At 39.3% G+C, this 14367-nt stretch overlaps 1 protein-coding gene across 26 annotated transcripts in view; it reads left to right on the top strand.

Moving 5' to 3' along the window:
• Window positions 1-14367, top strand: part of LOC110844267 (calcium-activated potassium channel slowpoke) — a 65577-nt gene that overhangs the window by 19821 nt on the left and 31389 nt on the right. For all 26 annotated transcript variants that reach the window (XM_035847311.1, XM_035847333.1, XM_035847332.1 and 23 more), the window contains 5 exons: window positions 11672-11733; window positions 11863-11959; window positions 13351-13391; window positions 13471-13602; window positions 13712-13802. In XM_035847311.1, the coding sequence (XP_035703204.1) occupies window positions 11672-11733; window positions 11863-11959; window positions 13351-13391; window positions 13471-13602; window positions 13712-13802 (423 nt within the window). The remainder of the gene's footprint in view (window positions 1-11671; window positions 11734-11862; window positions 11960-13350; window positions 13392-13470; window positions 13603-13711; window positions 13803-14367) is intronic.

Genomic DNA, 14367 nt, shown 5'->3' with positions numbered 1-14367 from the left:
TGAGACACGAACCATTTTTTTCTGAGTCGTCAAACTGTACGTGCACAATCCTTTTGTCTGGTTTAATAAAATTGAAATATGAATCGAGCACATTTCAAATCTAAAAAATAAATTATTGGTATCCAAATCCTATCCAAATAATTCAAAAAAAGTGATGACGCTGCAGACACAAATATAAGATTTTTATATCGATTGATATCCATCAGATAATATAATCCATCCGATTCAAATGTCGCACGAACCTTTCAAATCTTGCTTGGAGAAAGCTGTGTTATGCAATTTTTCACGAAAGAACGGTCCATGTCATTACCATAGATGAGTTGAGGTCCATTGAGGCGTGAGTGATGACGGGAGCGGAGAGGTGACGATATGACGCAAAAGATGATATTCATGAATTGCATTTTGGTATAGACGTGTATGTACGTTTCTTATCTCAATTTATCTCACAGTATGCAAAATTATATTCCAATGTTCATCTAAGCACGTAAAAGTACATGAACCTATCAGAAACAGTAGGATGCTTAATATCGATTTATGTATGGTGAAAATCACCTCGTGGCGGTATTGGTTTCACATTTTTGGGAATTTTTCGTTCTGTATGGTCAGTGGCCGCGGAAGGTGTGGGGACATGTGGGGACATTAAAATTGTATAGGATAGGGAAGGGAGGAGAGATGATGGGGACATCGAACAACCGTGGGGACATTGTCCCTCTGTCCCCACCCTTCCGCGGCCACTGCCTATCCTTACATAATTCTGGAGAAAGACGTACTTTTAGTTTCAAGTAGCGTGAGAAAATGCCAAGCTTTCTCTCATCCCTTTCACAACAAAGCGTACTTTTCCATAATATTCTTCTCCTTCAGAGAAGATGAAACGTTTTCAGAAAGAATTTGTTCACAGAACAGTACAGACATTTCTTCCGTGTATAGACCACTGCTTTCTCCTATACAACAATGGGCACTAAATCGGCATTGTTATTTATCCTTCCCGACTTTCTTTTATCTCGGAAAAACCTAATGTGCATCACAAAAGAGGAAGAAGAAATGGGATAAAATACAAAATTCAGTTAGTGGATCTTCTTCAGAGAGAGAAAGCAGAAAATTCCGTCCATATTGCGCTATCTTTACTTGCTTTCAGTGGCCGCGGAAGGGTGTGGACAGAGGGACAATGTCCCCATGATTATTTGATGTCCGCATCATCTCCCCATCTTATATAAACCCCTCCCTCCCCTATCCTACAATGTTAATGTCCCCACAGCTTCCGCGGCCACTGTACGAAAGCCTGAGAAAATACGACCTGTTTGAGATGACAAGACGGAAATGATACCGGTTTCTAGGTTGGGTTTCCTTGGAGAAAGTTCTGGGAGAAAGTAAGCCTGTATAAATACCAGGGCATGGGCAGGATGGAGGGGGAGGCATACGGACGAAAAAGATAAAACTGGCATGTATAGCTTGTTTTATTGAGATTAGAGCTCTGACCAGGCTACAACTAAGCCTAACCAGCTTGTCTAATATTGCGGCAAATATGAAATTATGTAACGGTTACAAAATCCTCAAGACGTATGCTATTTTGACAATAATCCGTTATTTATCATTGTCAGGATGGTTTAGAGAAGTTTATACTCTTAAAAAATTGACATAGTCAGGCAGGTTTTGATATCCCGGTGGTGAAGTTGCTTGCGCTTGGTATTATAGTTATACTGGTCCATACAAATTTACTACCGATGATGTAAAACTTTAAAACCGAGTTACATATTACCGTATTGCTTACCAATACTACTTTGGTAAAGTCATACATATGAGTACCGCTTGGTATTAATTATACTGGTCCCTAAAAATTTACTACCGAGGTGGTAAAACTTTAATACCGAGCTAGAACTATTACTTATCCATATAACTTTGTTAGAGTCATTACGTCTTTAAATACCGCCTGGTATTATTTTAATACTGGATTTCTATGAGTTTATTATCGAACTTATAGAAAATACATTATACCACCTTCATCCTGGACTGACTAGTGCGGAGGAGAAAGTGTATTTATTTGCACTTCATTTCACGCACCATTTTGAGTAAAAAGAAAGCTCATTTAATTTTATAGCTTCCTTCCCACTTTATAAAGTGTGGTGAAATTGCTCCCATTTGGTGCCCACGGAGCAATCAATGTAATGCAATGTAGGACATGTTTAAGAGAAAATGAAGCTCCACGTGGAGCGAGATGAACGTTTCCTTCCGTTCAACTTGATCAGGTGATGGGTCAGATTGACGAGCCGAGTTGCCCGTCGTTTTCTCCTCAGTTTCATCCGAAAGTGAAAGTTATATTGGACATACTATATTTTCGCCTTATCTTGATGAAAAGGGATAAGATAAATTTCTAAATATTTCGAAACTTGCAAATACGAAAATGTCAAATTTTCTCTGGTGTACTGCTCATATAAGGATAGACTAGTTATCCCTTTTCTCCCCACTTTCACCCGTAAAAGAAAAGTGAAAGTCACATTGAACAACATCTCAAGCTGAATTTTGGCTTTATCTTTTATCAAGATAAATTTGCAAATATTTCGAAACTTGCAATTAACCAAACGGTAACTTATCTGTGGTGTAACTAGCTACAAACGAAGATAGATTATCATCGACAGAACTCAACTTGTCTTCACAATTTCTGGGCAAAGTTCCATTTTCTTGTTCATTTATCACATTCTCGGTAGGAACTTCAGCGTCCCTTTCCTCTGGCATAAAATGTATGTCAAGTAAGTCGCCAGCCATCTCCTCCTCCCTTTTCTCCATGCCCGCTCCTGTTTCTCATTAAGTTTATCGAAGGCCTGAAGCTGCTTTTGGTTTTGGTCGTATTGGGTCCTCGGCTCAGTGGCCGCGGAAGCCGTGGGGACATCTGGGGACATTGCCATTGTGGGGGAGGGGAGGGAGGGGTTTATAGATGATGCGGACATCGAACAACCGTGGGGACATTATCCCTCTGTTCCCACACACGCTTCCGCGGCCACTGTCTGTACGTATGTACGTACGTTGGATAGAATTCCTCGTGGCCGCGGAAGCCGTGAGGACATTGCCATTATGGAATAGGCGGGGTAGGGGTTCATGTAAGATGGGAGGATGATGTGGACATACAACCGTGGGGACATTGTCCACCAGTTCCGCGTCCACTGTCTCCACTTTCTACTTATGTACGTTCGTTGGATAGAATTCCTCTCGAAAGGTCTGCTTTTGCTGCTGGTTTGGTGGGTCGCTTTGGTTTGGTGGTGCATGCAGTTGTCTACTATTGATCGTTTCTACTTTCTCCGTCCCACTTACGCTTTCCTCACTCACTTTCCCCACTAACAAAGCAGGCAGGCAGAAACTACCACCACCGTTGCCACCAGCACCACCCGCCTCTATAAAACATTCGCATTTATAGATGCACAGTGAACGACCACGGCTCATGCTGCTTCCTGACCATCAGGTCCAATCTGTCGTTGACTGGGAAATTGCCACAACTTCAGATATTGCTGCTGCTGGTGGTTGGTGGGTGCACATCTGGGGGTGAAAGTGCCACTCGGTATTTTGTGCAATGAGAGAGAGCAATTGGGATGAACAACAAAATTAGGATCCAAGAGAGAGAGAAATCAAATGTCTCTCTCTCTCTCTCTCTAGTTGGGAAAGTGGCTTAATTAGGAATTTCCTGGAAGAGAAATGTGTAACAAGCAGTGGCCGCGGAAGGGTGGGGATAGAGGGACAATATCCCCACGGTTGTTCGATGTCGCCATCCTCTGCCCATGTTATGTAAACCGCTCCCTCCCTTGTCCTACAATATTGATGTCCCCAGATGTCCCCACGGCTTCCGCGGCCACTGGTTAGTAACAAGACATACATAATCTTATCTTGATCAGGACTAAACTCGTCCTCCAAAAGGTCACGAGTTATATGCCAAATAGGTTAAAAATAGATAATATCTTTACCAAGTTGTAAGTGCATCTTTGGAGTCAAATTGATCATGAAATATTAGCCACTCACTCACCCAATAGCCGCGGAGGTGGTCGTGGGGACATCTGGGGACATTAACATTGTAGGATGGGGAGGGAGGGGTTTATATAAGATGGGGAGATGATGTGGACATTGAATAACCATGGGGAAAATTGTCCCTCTGTCCACCACAACGCTTCCGCGGCCACTGCTTTCACCCACTCACCTCCGCGAATTTCACTCACACAAATTGACTCGTTTTATATTTCTGTCACTCCAGCAAAAAGAGATGGATTGGAAAAACTACCTGTTTGGCGTTTGATTGATTGAAGTCACTTTCAGTCGTTTTGCCAACCACTTAACCTGCTCATTTGTCTTCTTTAATGCTTCCTCTCTCCTCCAAAGGTTCCCGCCCGCGATGAGAATGCAAATGGAACAATTTTCTAAATAAAAGAGAAAGATCTGCGTTATTTTTCGACCCTGGTGCAAAAAAAACTTTCTCCCAAAAAAGAAAACCACGATTTATCAAAGACGACAAGCAAGGGAGAGAGATCTGTTATTCAACTAATTGAACCCAACAGTTATTTACTTTGTTGTTTATCAAGTTTATGCTGAATAATGCCGTCAAACTAACGCTAACTATTATGCATTCATCAATATAAAGGAATCCAATTTGGAGTCGAAAAGTCTTTCGAGAAAAGTTTGACATCGCACAAGGAACTTTTTATCAAAAGGCGTCGCGACTTTTTAGCCCGAGTCAGGACTTATTATGTGCCCGTTATCGTAATCTGTCTGTCTGTCTATTGACAAAAAAGGAGACTAAAACTAGTTTAAAACCCATTTTACAAAAATTTTCTAAACTCAGAAATATCAAAAACCAGTCTTTTGTCCGAGTCATGGCTTATGTACCACTCATAATTGTCTGTCTGTCAGTCTGTCTATCGAAAAACTGATCCAATCGACTTGAAGTTTTGCACACATGTAGAATATGCAAAATCAAGAATCAAGTTCGAAGATGAGCAAAATCTGTCGAAAAACAAATAAAAAGCTTACCCATCTCACCTGACTCGGGCTAAAGAAAGCTGCCCTGTAGATTTTTACCCTTGAAATGACAACCATCAACTTTCTTCGTTGCCGTAACATCAGATCAGAATGACATCGAAAAAGTTGATAAAGAGCGGCGAGAACCGAATTCCTTAAATGGATTGGACTTTACAAGATGTTGTATTCCTTCTGGTGAAAGCACACATGGGACGAATTAAGTGCAAAATGTCAGAGTCCAGCCAGTCCACCACCACCACCCAGTCCTGCTCTACAGGGCACTTTTGGGCAGCCCATCCAAGCAGTGGCCGCGGAAGGGTGGGGACATCTGGGGACATTAACATAGTAGGATAAGGGAGGGATTTATATAACATGGGCTATTGATAGGGAAGTCGAACAAGCGTGAGGGCATTGTCCCTCTGTCTCCACCCACGCTTCCGCGGCCACTGCATCCAAGGACAAAGTAACTTTTATTGGAGAGAATAATGCCTTTGTTTTCATCTTTGGCTCCCTTCTGATTCAAAACTTGGACAACTCCCAGGACAAAATTATGTCTTAACTCACAACCAATTCAAGCCTACAATAAATAACAATATCACACTAAAAAAACAAGCCATTTTATTTACTTTTTCCTGTCTTTTTCATCAAAAAAGCTTTAGTTTTAGAATAATCGACACGCATACGAGTCAAGGGACGCATAGCAAGCTGACTTTCTCCTCACTTACATACATTCATTTCACCAGAGAGATGAGCAATTTGTGGGATAAAGCGTCCCTCCGGGCGCGACAGTTTAACACGATAGCTGACAATTCCTTGGTGAAAGTTTGAGGAAAAACAGCAATTTGTGTTTATATATTTGAGTAAGTGAATAATTTGATAAGAGAGCATGTTTCCCCCGCTTTATTGTTTTAGAACCTCATACTTACCTTCACGTCATTGCATGATGTGGTGCGAGGGAAATCACTGGTCAGTGCCCGCGGAAGCCGTGGGGACATAAACATTGCACGATATGGTTGGTGAGGGAAATTAGTGGTCCCAAAAGCTTTCACCCCATTCCTCATATTATTTAACCTTTTTACAATTGTGTCATTACTTACTTACTTTTCTTTCGCGTGTGTCACGAGAAAGCCGGATTTCACGTTTTATTATGCGTCTGAAACTTCCTTCCTTCAAATTGCTTTCTCTATTTAGTAAGTTGCTGACGTTGAGTTGGGAAAAAGGAAGAGTAAATAAAAAGCTCAATTTCAATCCTTTCTTCTCCTCGTCTACATTTCCTGTGTAAATCAAAGTTGTTTTTATTGTGTAGTATTTATTTACACGAAAGCTTAAACAACTGACTGACTGAACTGACCCAACAAAGTTTTTAGTTGGCGGGAAGTGGTTAAAGTTAACTTTTCTAGTGTTTGGATTGTGTCTATTTTTAAATTACGGTTTCATTATTTAAATAAGTGACCGCCCACCATGAGCCTTGTATGTAAAAAAATTATTTAAAAAATCAAACCATAGTAAAATGCATAATTTTAGGTAAAATGCGCCCAACTAAACAATCAACTTTCTTTTAATGAATGCATACGTATTTGTACAAAAAAAATTTCTAATTTAAAAAATCAAACCATATGTAGGAGAGAATAGTGGAATTTGGTGGTTGCAAAAGAGAGCAAGGATAGGAAGCAGGGCGGTTAGCCTAGTGGTAAGGTGTTCTCCCGGCATGAGAAAGACACGAGGTTCGATTCCTCGTACCACACTTCCTTCTTATTTTTGCTCTCAACGCGTATGCAATCCTCCGAAAATCCCACACATAGAAAAATGAATAAATTTATATAAAATGCATCCAACTAACGAATTTGTCATCAATGCATTTGTATTTATTTACCTCTAATTAATGCAGCACACATGTAGACGTTACACAGTTCCAACTTTTTTCCGACTAACTGGCTGCATCGCGTGTGAAATTGCAGAGATTTAAGATCTGCTCACTTGTCGAGGTGACACGTCAACAAGAAAGGAAACCCGTACAAGTAACTAGTCCTCCATCCAAGTTGACATTTTTGATCAAATGCCAATCTTACTCTGCTCCATTTCTTCGACTTCTTCTCCTCTCTAATAATTCATGGCACATTTGCACTCTCAAAACCCTTCTTCTTCTCGTCTCTTCCTTCCCACGAGCAAACTACTTTTCCTTTCATCCGCTGATTGTCAGTTTCACTTACACACAAATGCCGACAGTGTTTCGGGTGCAAGAAATCAAAAAGTGCCAGAAATATGGGAATGAAAGTGGTTTTTTGCAGGTAAATATTTTGACCTGCAAGAAATGCAAGGTGAAAAAAACCACGAATCGTTGCTATAAATACTTCACGTGGCTGGATGGCCCTTATTTCTTGCACTTTTTCCCAGTTTCTTGCACCTCGCATTTCTTGCGTGGCTTCGTTTGCAGTGCAAGAAATGTAGCAAACCCGTAATAAATATGGCAAACTTGCAAGAAATGAAACACTGTTTGCAAGAAATACCCGCAAAAAAGTGTTTTTTTTTGCAGCTACATATCTTGCCCCGCAAGAAACTACTTCCGGTCGCTATACTTCATACGGCACTTGGCTAGATTGTGCATATTTCTTGCACTTTCTCCCAGTTTCTTGCACCTCACATTTCCTGCGCTTCTTCCTTTACACTGCAAGAAAATTAGCAAACCTGCAAGAAATGAAAGACTAAATACCGAATCGGTACTACCGATAAGCAAGGATCATCTACCATCTCCATTTCGCAAAGCGTCCTTGTCATTAAAATCAGTCTTGTTTTCTTTAAAGTTCAATGCACTAATAGGAATAATACAATCGCAAAACAAACTAAACTGTTAAAGATCCTGGCATCGTTATTTTCTTCGTAACAAAGTCACCGTATCAGCAGAACCACTCATGCCATGTCATGCCAAAAGTGGGAGGCGGCAGAGCAGCAGCAGCAGCAGTGAGTATCTCGCAAAGCCAATGAGCTTAATATTTAATTCCTCCCTGTCAAAAGACAACTCGGGTAAATACGACAAGAATTTCCCACTTTGAGACGACCAACTCTGCCGACTTTAATAAAAGTCAACTTTGCCGAAACAAAGAGTGACGTTGCATACCTCTCGACAAGAAAAACAAAAGAAGTGTCGTGTCTTTGTCAGACTGTCGTCAAACTATGAATACAAAAGGAGTCAAAATCCCGTCCCAATGCTCCACCCAAACCCAAAACATGACAGGCAGACGTATCTGATACACTCATCAAGACGTCGGTCTTCTTATCTTGTTACATAAATACGTGCAATGGAGGTCTTCCAGCGGATACTCTCAGATTTGGAGGAAATTATGGTTTGTGCGTTAAAATTAGACGAAATTTTGTTTCCATTTCTTTACAAAATTAATTGGGTATAATTATAAAATACCGACCATAGTGTTAATCGATCGCAAATTTGCAAAGGCCACCGTCTGACTGGAATATTTGCATCCAAAGAGGAGAAAACGGGCAGTAAATTTGGAAAGTGTACTCAATTTGTCTAGTTTACGGCCCGTTTTCTCCTCTTCGGATGCAAATGCCAAACGTGCCCATTGGGAGATCGTGTATTTTGCAAATTTCATCCTAATCAAATTTGCCATCGATTGACACTAGTGTGCCAAAACTCGGACAGCATACGCTAGGAGACGTCCCTTGTTTGATGTAAATTCTTGTAAAGAAAGGACCACAATGATTCCTTGTTTGTTTGAAATATGCAATTCCCACAGAATGTAAATGACGTTTGGAATTGAATTTTTGCAAGATAGAAAATCGAGAACACTTTCATCTCCTTTCAATGCAATTTAAGTGTTTTGTGCTCCACTTGATGACGAGCATTGTTATATATTCATGACGAAAATTACTTTTGAACTCAAGGTTGCACACGCGAAGCGAGAACTTTAAAATGTTAAGTGACAAAGTGTCAAGTAGTTATCTCAAAGGGAGAAACTTTCACTCTAAAGGTTCCATCAAACTTTTCCCATGATTTGCTTCCTTCCATACATAACAAAAATTGTATTAAATGCACGACACGTAGTTTTCGCTACGAACTAGACTTTAGATCAGTGGCCGCGCAAGCCGTGGGGACATGTGGGGACATTACCATTGTAGAATTGGGGAGGGAAGGGTTTATATAAGATGGGGACATGATACGGACATCGAATAACCGTGGGGACATTGCCCCTCAATTCCGCGGCCACTGCTTTAGAAACGGGCGAATAGCATAATTCGTATTCGGGAACGATACTCGGTTAAACTTCAATTCTGCCGAGATTTTATTTTCCCCCGCTTTCTCCCTTTGAGCACAAAAGTAGAGAAAATCAAAAAGAATGTCCTCCAATTCTGTATCACTTTCACTTTCATCACTTTTGTCAAGGATTTTTATTTCTACTTTCTCCATCTGCCTTTCTCAATTTTGCTTCCATTTTTCCTCCCATTACTGACTTTCACTCACTGCTAAAAAGTTCTGAGTAAGTCATTACTCCTTATTGTCCCTAGAAATCGAAGCAGGCAGACAACGGAACTAAAATTTCAGACTAATGAGCATTTCATAGAATTAATGAGTTGTGATGGTACATTTGTGATACGTACTCGAGCCCCCAGTGTCTGTCGGTGGGGCATCATCGTGCCGAAAAGTTATGTCCAGAAAAAAGTAGGCCAGAGAGACTTGAGTATCATCACGCAATCCGGAAATTAGGTACGTACGTAAGAATTTACTGCATTCCACTTTCTCTTTTTGTCTAAGACTGAAGAACTTTTATTTTATTTTGATCCTTCGCATTGTCAATCAGTCAGTCAGTCGTCCTTCCGTCTTTTTCAATATAAGCGAGTCAAGGGGCCGTTCATAAATTATGTAACGGGAAAGGGGGGGTTTAACGCTCCAATGATGTCTACGTGGAACATGTTAAAGGAGGGGGGGTCTAGAAAATCGCGATTTTTGCGAATTTATGAACGACCCTTTTTTGGCACTTTTTTGTGTCGAATCGTAACAAGTGACGCAAAACTGGGGATGAATTATGCATCCATTGTGAACAATGTTGAACTTTTATAAAGGTGAAAGTTTCAGATATGTGTACTTTTAAATATTTATGTATCCATGTCGTACAGCAAATTATTTTAAATGTCAACCCAACAAAGTCAAATGCCGGCTCAAAACCGCAACAGTTCTAAAGTATTATTATTGACGGGATAAGCTACATACGTGTGCAGTCCCAACAGGCTGGATTTCATTCTCCAATTATCGCGGAAATTTGATCCTCCCTTGTAACCCGAGCCGGGCAACATTTTCCATTGTGTGTGTAGCACAACAAATTACAAGTGCGACGTGCTACAAATAAATAGAGTGAAAGTGAAAGCGGGTTGACTCATGGATTCGCATCTTTATTCAGGATGAATATACGTAGAAGAGATCATTATTCATGAAAATGAATCATGCCCGCCGTCAGAACGTCTGGGAAATGGGAAACAGCCAAACAGTGGCTGCGGAAGGTGTGGGGACATTAAATTTGTAAGATAGGGGAGTGATGGGTTGATGGGTTTATATAACATGGGGAGATGATGGGGAAATCTAACAACCGTTGGGACATTATTACCCCTCTGTCCCCACCCACACTTCCGCCGTCACTGCAGCCAAAGTCAAACACAACAAAGATAAGTGAGATATTTGCATGCCACCGGAAGGCACACATCCATGAATAAATTCGTGGAGAAAGCATACGTATGTTGACTCTGTCCGGTGCATCAGCAGAGATGACCCAAATTATGCCTGTTTTATGTAATGAATTGACATAACTTCACATTTCACGCCATAAATAATTACGATGTAGTACTGTATCATTTCGCAATTTAGTCGCGCAGACTCACAACTAATTCTAAAAGGCCCTCCCACAAAAATAAACAATCAATGATTTACGCATTTGCTGCATCTATTTTTGTAAATATTTATCGGAGAAAAAAAAACAATATGGGAAAATGATACGAAAAAGGGGAGCGCAGGGAAGATAAATCTTTTGTTTCACGGGAGAAGAGAAAGCACGTGCGTTCTTGTTTAATAAGTGGTTGACGTCAAGGACGATACTTCATTTCCGATTTTCGACACCTCAGGGTGACATTTATTATCTCTTTCGCTATCACTTGAGACCATTATTGGAAACTATTTCGCAGCGAATGTTGCCTTATCTACACGGAACATGCAGTAACTTCATTACGTGCTCGTCTAAAAGCAAAAGAGAAAGCAAAATAAAAAGTATAAATAAAATGGCACAAATACAATCACTGTAAAAAATCAGAAATGTTTCGTTTCTTCCAGATTTGCGATAGTTTTTGCACTGCAAAAAAAGAAATTTGAGGTGCAAGAAACTGGGAGAAAGTGCATGAAATATGCGCCATCTAGTCACTCGCTGTATGAAGTGTAGAAACAATAAGTAGTTTCTTTACGCTTTGCGTTTCTTGCAGGTCAAAATATTTACCTGCAAAAAAACACTTTCTCCACGTTATTTCTTGCACTTCTTGGTTACTTTCACCCAAAACACTAAAATAAGGCTGCATTAATAACAACTACAATAATAATATTGGCATTTTATGATTCCTACCGGCAATATTTCATACTATTTTATCAGTTTTGATCAATAATTATTTCTATTTCTCTGTATTTCAGGTGGTGCTCGTCTTTAAACTCAGTATTGCATCATTGGTGATATACTTTGTAGACGCTTCTTCGTAAGTTTACTTTCTCTTTGTGAAAAATTACTGTGTCAATGTTCCACCGGGTAAAAGATGAAAAATGACCTGGGAGCATTATCAGTGAGGATTAAGCGTAATAACTTTTTCTCTCTTTGTCATTTGCAGAGTGGGTGTGGAGAAATGCCAAGAGTGGAGCGAGAATGTGACGCAGCAGATAGATTTAGCATTCAACATATTTTTCATGGTCTACTTTTTCATTAGGGTGAGCGAGCACTTTGCTTTATTTTCCTCATTGTCTTCCTCCCCATTATCATCATTTTCAGAGGTCGGATATGTATTCAATATTTTGAACTTTTCCATTTGATAAGGACCGATGGTCAAACTTTGGGCGTGTTAACTTTCATGGAGCACACAAATTGCCACATATTACTAGGTTTCCAGATATATAAATATATTTACAAATATTTTCGCCATTGTTTGAAAAATACGTAAATATTTGAGATTTTTTTTCAAAAATGCATATATTTTGTAGATATTTAAATGATATTCGATACGAGACGAAATTTTTTGGCTCGAAGATATTGAAGCTCTTGAAAAATCCAGAGCATTATTTTCAAAATTTAGAAAAATTCTTATCATTCATACATTTTTCATAAATATTTCGACGTCTTTTTTTAAATATTAGGCATATATTTCAGCGATTTTACATAAATGCATTATATTAAGAAGTACAAATTTTGTAATTTTATTTTTTGCACACAGTTCATCAATATTTTCGCGTTGTTTTTATAAATATTAAATACATATTCCAGCCATTTTTCTTAAATAAATTCATATCCACCCTGTGATCATTACCATGTATGCCTTCATGCCCACCACTACCTTTGCCAACCAGATAACTACACCGTCAACTCTGCCCTTTTCATGAAGGAGACTTCTGCTTTTGTAATTTTGTAATTTGCTCCAATCCACCTATTAACTCCCCCGACGACGACCACCACGAGTATTTATATAGGCAGCCAGGCAAAGAGGTAGGAGGAGGAGGAGGCAGCCATCATTCATTGATTTTCGATTAGCAGTCACAGGATGGGATAGTGAGGTCCCGTGTAATAGTATTGATCATCATTACAGAGGGGGCCAACTAGGTAGATATGGACCGTGTGAAGGAAGGATGGATATACTTATTCAAAGAGGAAAGGAAATCCCTATATTAGGGACGTAATAAGTTGTAATAAAGATTGTCTTCTGGGTCCATCCAGGAGGGAAAAGGTTAATTCGATCAATCTGGAGAAAGTTGGGTGGGTGGAGAATTTGATTACGATATCATAAATGATATACGATCTAATCGATGAGATACATAGATCTTATCTCGTTAGGGGATAATTTTGCTCATATTTTGGGTTCAAAATCTTCTGTAAGGCTGCAGAGTTTAGGTGAAAGCTAGAAATTTTAAAAAATATATCAAGTTTTCGTAATCCCGCTTAAAAATCGACATTAGTGACACACGACGTATTTACGGATTCCCCCTATAAAAATATTGAACGATGGTAAAATTTGCCTTATCATATGCGATTTATGGCAACTTTTATGAAAATACTCGAGAAGATAAAATAAAAACATAATAATTTAAATTATCCATCAATGTATTTCCAGTTTATAGCAGCATCGGATAAATTGTGGTTCATGTTGGAGATGTAAGTGTGACATTGGAATTTGAATAAATTAATTGACTGTTAAACGTAATAAATCAATGTTTACCTTAACGCTTGGCAGGTACTCGTTCGTGGATTACTTTACAATTCCGCCGTCCTTTGTGTCCATCTATTTGAATCGAACGTGGATCGGACTCCGATTTCTTCGAGCCCTTCGACTCATGACTGTTCCAGACATCCTTCAGTATCTTAAGTAAGGGAATTTAAAAAAAAATGATTAATATTTGAAATTTTTTACTAAAGATTTTTATAAATATTTTTATTAAATATTTACACGCTCGTAAAAACAATTTTTATTACAGCGTTCTCAAAACGTCAAGCTCAATAAGACTCGCTCAGCTCGTGTCCATCTTCATTTCAGTTTGGCTCACTGCTGCAGGAATTATCCACTTGGTAAATAAATTCGTGTCCAACTTTCACTTTTAATTTTTTCGTTTCCCATGAAAATCCCATGTAAATGTTCCATTGCCCCAAAAAATATGCACTTTTTCCGCACGAGAGAAAGTAAAAGATGACGAAGAAAAACCGTTACTTTCACCTTAGTTGATCTCATAGAAAATTATCCACATGATAAATATTTGCCCAACTTTCACTTTCAATTTTTTTCCGTATTCATTCCATATAAATGTTACAACGCCAACAAATGCGCACTTTTCCCCAAAAGAGAAAGTACGAAAGCAAGAAACGAAGCAGAAAAATACGTTACTTTCACTTTACTTGTCTCATAGAAAAGAAAGTGAAAGTGTGGCAGTCACGAATAAAAAAGAAGAGTAAAAGTTGTCCCCACTTTCTAATCCAGACTTCTTTTTACCCACTCACCACTTTTGACACGAGTAGAGATTTCCTCCCCTAAACGTCCTCCATTATGTCTTAATTAGTATTCTATTCTGACTCTGGTGTCCTTGGTGTAACTCGTCTTCAAAGAGAATTGAGTTGCTTGCTTTCTCTCCGCGTTACA

The sequence above is a fragment of the Folsomia candida genome, unplaced genomic scaffold, assembly GCF_002217175.1.
Source record: "Folsomia candida strain VU population unplaced genomic scaffold, ASM221717v1 Fcan01_Sc002, whole genome shotgun sequence".
Taxonomy (NCBI): Eukaryota; Metazoa; Arthropoda; class Collembola; order Entomobryomorpha; family Isotomidae; genus Folsomia; species Folsomia candida.
The sequence above is the reverse complement of the archived record's forward strand: the minus strand, read 5'-3'. Positions and strand labels throughout refer to the sequence as shown.